The 8,333-nt window shown below is 42.0% G+C and overlaps 1 protein-coding gene across 1 annotated transcript in view; it reads left to right on the top strand.

Moving 5' to 3' along the window:
• Positions 1-5,284: 5,284 nt before the first annotated feature.
• LOC141227665 (amine oxidase [flavin-containing] B-like) overlaps positions 5,285-8,333 on the top strand; it is a 233,607-nt gene continuing 230,558 nt past the window's right edge. The window contains exon 1 of the mRNA XM_073667245.1: positions 5,285-5,444. Coding sequence (XP_073523346.1) covers positions 5,399-5,444 — 46 coding nt within the window. The 5' untranslated portion in view covers positions 5,285-5,398. The remainder of the gene's footprint in view (positions 5,445-8,333) is intronic.

Here is an 8,333-nt window from a genome sequence, read left to right as displayed (position 1 = left end):
TACAGTGGGTGGCAGGGCTGCCCAAAATTTGGACACACCCCAATACCCCTTTGAAAATTTTGACGGACCCCAATACCCCTTTGAAGAGACTTAGAGGAGGGCCTCCTGAAAACAATGTTCCCATTATTAGGAAGTGGGTCTCCCATACTGTTTGCCTATGCAGTGAATGCAAGGGTTGCCAAAAATTGGGAGGCACTCCAATGTCCCTTGGAAGAGACATACAAGGCCTCATGAAAAAATGTTCCCATTATTAGGAAGTGGGCTTCCCATAGTGTTGGCCTATGCAGTGAATGCAAGAGCTGCCAAAAATTTGGAGACACTTCAAAGCCCCTTGGAAGAGACGTGGAGGTCAGAGGGCCTCCTGAAAACAATGTTCCCATTATTAGGAAGTGGGTCTCCCATTGTATTTGCCTATGCAGTGAATGCAAGGGCTTCCAAAAATTTGGAGGCACTCCAATGCCTCTTGAAAGAGACATGGAGGTCAGAGGGCCTCCTGAAAACAATTTTCCCATTATTAGGAAGTGGGTCTCCCATAGTGCTTGCCTATGCAGTGAATGCAAGGGTTGCCAAACATTTGGAGACACTTCAATGCCCCTTGGAAGAGATGTGGAGGTCAGAGGGCCTCTTGAAAACAATGTTCCCATTATTAGGAAGTGGGTCTCCCATAGTGTTGGCCTATGCAGAGAATGCAAGGGCTGCCAAAAATTTGGAGGCACTTCAATGCCCCTTGGAAGAGACGTGGAGGTCAGAGGGCCTCCTGAAAACAATGTTCCCATTATTAGGAAGTGGGTCTCCCATTGTGTTTGCCTATGCAGTGAATGCAAGGGCTGCCAAAAATTGTGAGGCACTCCAATGCCCCTTGGAAAAGACGTGGAGGAGGACCTCATAAAAAAATGTTCCCATTAGAAAGGAGCGGGTCTCCTATACTTGTAATGCCCATGCACTAAGTGTGACACACATTTACCCCTGGTGGGTATACATGAACATACTGTATAAAAAAAAAATTACGGGCATCATAAACACCCTTTAAAAAAATTATGTGGGTGTTGCATCACGGACCATTGTCACCTTGTTGATATGGTGGTGGAGGATGAGGATGAGGAGAAGGTGGAGGACAAGAGCAAATACCCCAAATCAGGAATCGTATACCCATGTGTGGGTGTGAAAAGGTACTTGAGAATACACCTCCCAACAAAAGACACTGTATTTGAGTTCTGCTGCTATCATTCGGTGGTGTTGAGAAGTCTGGCCCAATCCAGCCCTTGTTCATATTTATAAGAGTCAGCCTGTCAGCATTTTCAGTTGACAGGCGGATGTGCTTATCAGTTATAATTCCACCAGCCGCACTAAAAACCCGCTCTGATAAAACGCTAGCAGCAGGGCAGGCCAGGACCTCCAAAGCGTAGAGAGACAGTTCATTCCACATGTCCAGCTTGGATACCCAATAATTATAAGGCACAGAGGAATCACGGAGGACGTTGGTACGGTTGGCAAGGTACTCCCTCAGCATCTTCCCAAGCTTTGCACTCTTTGTGAGAGTACCCCGCGCCTCAGGGCCTGTGCGATGGGAGGGGCTCTGAAAACTCTCCCAGAACTTTGACAGTGTTCCCCTGCCTCTGCTGGAGTGGAGTTTTGTCTCTCTCGCCTGTGCTCCTTGGTTGTCCAATGAACTGTGACCTCTGCAGCCAGCATTTTCAGAAAGGAATTCTTTTAGTAGTTCCGCAACAAGGGATTTCTGGTACTGCCCCATTTTTGTAGACCTGTCCGCCTCAGGAATAAGAGATAGAAAGTTCTCCTTGTAACGTGCGTCTAGAAGTGTCACCAATGAGTAATGACTATCAAAACTATGAATTAACACATGTGGAATTATATACTTAACAAAAAAGTGTGAAACAACTTAAAATATGTCTTATATTCTAGGTTTTTCAAAGTAGCCACCTTTTGCTTTGATGACTGCTTTGCACACTCTTGGCATTCTCTTGATGAGCTTCAAGTGGTAGTCACTGGAAATGGTCTTCCAACAATCTTGAAGGAGTTCCCAGAGATGCTTAGCACTTGTTGGCCCTTCACTCTGCGGTCCAGCTCACCCCAAACTATCTCGATTGCGTCCAGGTCTGGTGACTGTGGAGGCCAGGTCATCTGGCGTAGCACCCCATCACTCTCCTACTTGATCAAATAGCCTGGAGGTGTGTTTGGAGTCATTGTACTGTTGAAAAATAAATTATGGTCCAACTAAACGCAAACCGGATGGAATAGCATGCTGCTGCATGATGCTGTGGTAGCCATGCTGGTTCAGTATGCCTTCAATTTTGAATAAATCCCCAACAGTGTCACCATCAAAGTACCCACACACCATCACACCTCCTCCTCCATACTTCACGGTGGGAACCAGGCATGTAGAGTCCATCCGTTCACCTTTTCTGCGTCGCACAAAGACACGGTGGTTGGAACCAAAGATCTTAAATTTGGACTCATCAGACCAAAGCACAGATTTCCACTGGTCTAATGTCCATTCCTTTTCTATGAAGGCCTGCTGCACAAAGTCTCCTCTTAACAGTTGTTGTAGAGATGTGTGTGCTGCTAGAACTCTGTGTGGCATTGACCTGGTCTCTAATCTGAGCTGCTGTTAACCTGCGATATCTGAGGCTGGTGACTCAGATAAACATATCCTCAGAAGCAGAGATGACTCTTGGTCTTCCTTTCCTGGGGCGGTCCTCATGTGAGCCAGTTTCTTTGTAGCGCTTGATGGTTTTTGCAACTGCACTTGGGGACACTTTAAAAGTTTGCACAATTTTTCGGACTGACTGACCTTCATTTCTTAAAGTAATGATGGCCAATCGTTTTTCTTTACTTAGATGCTTTTTTCTTGCCATAATACAAATTCTAACAGTCTATTCAGTAGGACTATCCACCTGACTTCTGCACAACACAACTGATGGTCCCAACCGCTTTCATAAGGCAAGAAATCCCACTTATTAAACCTGACAGGGCACACCTGTGAAGTGAAAACCATTTCCGGTGACTACCTCTTGAAGCTCATCAAGAGAATGCCAAGAGTGTGCAAAGCAGTCATCAAAGCAAAAGGTGGCTACTTTGAAGAACCTAGATTATAAGACATATTTTCAGCTGTTTCACACTTGTTTGTTAAGTATATAATTCCACATGTGTTAATTCATAGTTTTGATGCCTTCAGTGTGAATGTACAATTTTCAAAGTCATGAAAATACAGAAAAATCTTTAAATAAGAAGGTGTGTCCAAACTTTTGGTCTGTACTGTATATGTGAGAGTACTCCAATAAAAAATGCATCAGTGCAACAAGGAATATAAAGGGATTGTCCCCTATACTCACCACTATATATAAGAGCACCTGTAAAGACTATATCCTACGTACAAAAAATAGACAGTATCCATAATCTCCAATATATGCAGGGCAATGTTTATGATGCAGTAAGCCCTATATTGGATATTGTACTTGTAATGCTCTCCAAATAGTCCCGCCTTTGTCACGCCCCCTGATGAAGGCAGATGCCGAAACACGCGTCGTGACGTTTGTGGCTTCATACCGACAAGAGGAGATGCCATCAGGTCTGTAGTAATCATGATATTTTGATCTTCACAAGTTGATCTGACTATTTGGAGAGACTTCTCAACACCACTGGATGATAGCAGTGGAACATAAAGTCAAATCCAGTGTTTTTTTTGGGGGGGTCTATTCCCATGCACCTCTTCTCACCCAGACATGGGTATATGCTTCCTGATTTTGTTTATTTTCTATTGTCCTCCTCCGTCTCCTCATCCTCCACCACATCATATGCAACAACCACATAAATTTTTTTAAGGGTGTTTATGATGCCCTTAGGAAATTTTTTTAGAGGCCTTGCTCTAACATTCTGTATGTTACACAGTGTGTTCATGTATACCCCCCAGGGGTAAACGTTTTTCAGCCCATGCACTTAATGCATGGGCATTACCAGTATAGGAGACCCACTCCTTAACAATGGTAACAATTTTTTTAATGAGGACCTCCTCTATGTCTCTTCAAAGGGGTATTGGAGTGCATTCTAATTTTTGACAGCCCTTGCAGTCACTGCATACACAACAACAGTATAGGAGACCCACTCCTTAATAATGGGAACAACAAAGCATAGCCGGCTGATGGCCCTCTAACAATAGTGAGGGACGACTGATGGTCCTTTAATAATAGTAAGGGCTGCCTGATGGCCTTGGAAAAATAGGCTTTGTGACTTTCACAGTCCCTCTTTAATCAATGAAACTGGATGTGTCTGATCATGTCTCACACACCACATGGCCAGATAAGGTAGTAAAATGTTAAAATTACATTTACTGGTGAATGTATTGTTCGCAGTTGAAAGCAATGCAAAAGTGCAAAAACGCATCAAAAACGCTATGTGTGAACATAGCCCAAGGTATGGAGGAGCATTTTTGCTTTTGGTTATTTATTTGCCTTGTGTACAAGTCATTACCCTGGAAAAATGTTCCTTAACATTTTTTCCAGGAAAATCCATTTTGACTTAGTTTTTGTATGTTTTATTGTGACTCTGTAAAAGTGGCGTAATACTCTGAAAACATTGTTCACCGCAGTGACCTGGGCGTCAGAGATGCTTCCAGGGGTCTTCCCCATGCTGTTCCCACATCATTTTTAGGCCCCCTCCAGACATTTTCAGTTTCCATTGACTTCCATTTCCATTGGGCTCATAGCTCATTACGAGCACCCTAGCATTTTAGTGCTCGCTCATCACTAGTCAGGAGTGATTTTTTTTTTTAGGCAGCAGAGTGGCATGTGATAGTCGATATATACTAATTTACTTCTAAAGTTAAATGGATTTTTGAACAAAGCATTTTAATCCTTAGATAAATTCTATGTATAAATTACATCCACTTACATGTCTACTTTAAGAATTTGCTGTCATTGATATATATATTTAATAGGATTTCTTAAATCCTATTTGATATACAACTTTTAGTTTACAGTGTCTTTAATTGCATGATCAATTGAAGAGAAACATAAGCAATGTGGGAAAGCTGCAGTGAAGGTTAATCAATCATTAACCGTGGATTCACAATAGGGCTCATTGAATCAAATCTTACATAATTTGACAATTTTAAGCAAGCTAAGCATTTACATGGGATTTCAAGTGTTGCACCAGAGCAGATAACATACACTATAAATTGTTTATATTGGCAAGCTTCCAGATCCAAGCTTTCTTCTTACGCCCACTCCTTTAGCAACCAATCCCAAAGCACTCAGCTCCTAAGCTGTAAGTAACGGGCTGTAAAAGAGCAATAACAGGGACATTGCTCCCTTCTGACAGCCTCAACGTGAAAAAGTCACCAGTGCATTCTAACCAAGGCTCCTAGGAAGAGAAAAGCAGAGACATGAAGGACACATACGATGTGATTGTCATTGGAGGAGGAATTTCAGGTCTGTTACATTACAATTTTAATAAATTAATACTTGTGGCTTCTAATGATTTTATAATGAATACATATTTGTGTATACATACATAATCCTCCACTATGAAAAACTTTAGCCCTCAAATCCTCTGTCACAGACTTTTCACGCAGGCATATAGTCCTCCGAAATTACACTGATGAGTGGCAAAACCCCCACACAGCTGTAGGCAGATGTGGATTCTGGTTGGTTTTAAATCTTAAGTCTAGTGGCAAGGGTGGTTATTGACTTAGAGGTTTTGTTATTTTCCTCTGTGAAGAAATAAGTAACCTGAAGAAAAATCTACTGTGTGTAAAGACAAAGCTTTATAATTACGGTAACTATGACTTTATGGTGAAATCTTTAGTTAGGATGACATTTACAGAAGGGAGGTGTGTCTGCTCGGGATGGCTGTGGGCAGGATTGATAACCATCTAGAAATTCCAGGACTGTCTGTAAAAATGAGCCATATATGGCAAAATATTAGCCATTGCCAGAGAATCTGAAAGTGTCTTTCTCCTCTTTCCCCAATGATACCACATGAACGGTTGGCTTGAGAGGTCTGTGTGTATGGATAAGTCAGGAGAGATAGCCCTCAAGATATTTTCTTGCTCCTCGTGGTGGTATATTTCTGCATTGTATTAGAGATGAAACTTTATGTATTATACTTTTTTATATACTTTATTATACAGTCTAATAAAAGGAGTGAGAAATTTGCATTTAAGGCAATTAGCAAAGTGATTCACTTGTAAATACACAAAGATAATCCTGTCATCCCTCTTCTGCATATTGATCTCTTTGTGCTTATTGGTAAATATCTCGTTACTCAGATATCTAAGCTATGCCAATGGTAAAAATGTATCTTTTGTCTATATCACAGCCCAGGGGTGGACACAGACAAAAGAGGGCCCCTGTGCAACAGCATATGGGCCCTTTACAGTCCAATAATGTGTTTGTAACAGAAGCTGCTTGCCACTTTGGAGGTGGAAGTGGGCTCTCTTTACATCTTGGGCCCTTGTGCAGCTGCACAGGTTGCACCAATGGTATATCATAGCCGAAGGGTTTGGTGAAAGCAGCAATGCTGAGTACAGATTCAAGCTCTCAGGCAGGAAATGTTCTGGACACTGAGGTTGGGGCTGACTTCATCCTGGATTCGGTTCAATACAGTATCCGGCTCTCTCTTAATTCTTTCCCATCATTTTTCATTTTTTAACTTTTGTTTTATCCTCCACTATTAGGCTATGTGCCCACGATGCAGAAATGCTCAGGATTTTTTCCTGAGCGTTTCTGCATCTGCCTGGCAGAAAAAAAACGCATGCGATTAGCATCACTTGGAAAGTGTTTGTGACTACTAGGTCACACTATATAAATCCATGCAAACTGCATGGATTTATATAGTGTGACCCGAGAGAGTGTTAAAAATAAAAAAATAAATATATAGTTACCCGCCGATGGCCCGCGCTGGCTTGTTTCGCTTGGTCCCGGCTGCCGGCAGCAGTGGATTGAAAGACCTGCCAACGTCAGCATCGCGTGACCCGTCACATGACTCTGACGTCAGCGCAGGCCCTTCAATCCACTGCAAAGTGCCGGGAACCAAGCAGGAGCGCTGCACGGGCCGCCGGAAGGTAAATATACCTTTATTTTTTATTTTATTTTTTTTTACAGATTTTTTAATGGTACCTGGGTGTGGATGAGACTCTCCTCTCATCTACACCCGGGTACCATCCGCACATTAGAACGCGTGGATTACTCATCTACATATACAGTGATGCGTAATCCATGCGGTCTAATGCAAGTCAATGGCGGCGAAGACGCAGCACTTCCGCAAAATAATTGGTAGTGCTGCGTTTTTTTCCGCAATGATAATCCGCAGCGGAAATTTCCGCAGCATGTGCACAGCACATGCGGATTATCATTGGGGAACATTGCTGCCCTTCTACCATGCGTTTTTAATGCATTTCCGCAGCGTTTCCGCAGCTGCAAAAACGCTGCAGAAACGCATTAAAAACGCATTGTGGGCACACAGCCTTAGAAGAGCTATAACTTTTAAATTCTTCCATGGACACAGCCATGTGAGGCCACAGCTGTTTTGTTAGGGATGAGATGAAGTAGTGAATGACTCCATGGTAACAATTTGTATGATGGCTTTTTATTTGCATGGATTTAATTGGTGCCACTTTGTGCACATACATTTAGTACAATTTTATTGCATTGCAGGTGAGGTAACTGAAAAAATGCAATTTGGACATTTTCATTTTTTTTACCATATGGGTTAAATAATTTTACATAGTTATATAAGATAAAAAAGGACATAGGTCATCAATTTCAACCTTTTTCTACCAGTTATACATTCTATATCGCTAGATTATTTATAACCCACAATGCCATTTGTTGTGAGGAGAAAAGCATCCAGCCCTTTTTTAAATGCTGTTATAGTGTCTGCCATTACTACCTCTTGTGGTCGGCATGCCACAGCCTGACTGCTCTAGCTGTAAAGAACCCTTTCCTATTTAGCTGCTGGAGTCACCTTTCCTCCAACTGTATTGAATGCCCCCTTGTCCTTTGTACGGTCTTTGGAAGGAATAAGTCATGTGCCAGTCCTTTGTACTGACCATCCATATACAGTGGAGAAAATAAGTATTTGATACACTGCCTGTTTTGCCACCTACAAAGAATGGAGAGGTCTGTAATTTTATCGTAGGTACACTTCACCTGTGAGAGACAGAATCTAAAAAGATAAACCAGAAAATCACATTGTATGATTTTTAAATAATTAAATTGCATTTTATTGCATGAAATAAGTATTTTGATCACTGTAATGCAGCAGTGTTCACACAGTGCGGTAAAGAGGCAGTGACCCAGGTTAGTCAAACTTAAAAG

This window comes from Phyllobates terribilis, unplaced genomic scaffold (genome assembly GCF_046119375.1).
Source record: "Phyllobates terribilis strain yellow unplaced genomic scaffold, ASM4611937v1 Scaffold_2__4_contigs__length_985480577, whole genome shotgun sequence".
Taxonomy (NCBI): Eukaryota; Metazoa; Chordata; class Amphibia; order Anura; family Dendrobatidae; genus Phyllobates; species Phyllobates terribilis.
Note: the sequence above shows the minus strand (reverse complement) of the source record. Positions and strands in the feature narration are given on the sequence as shown.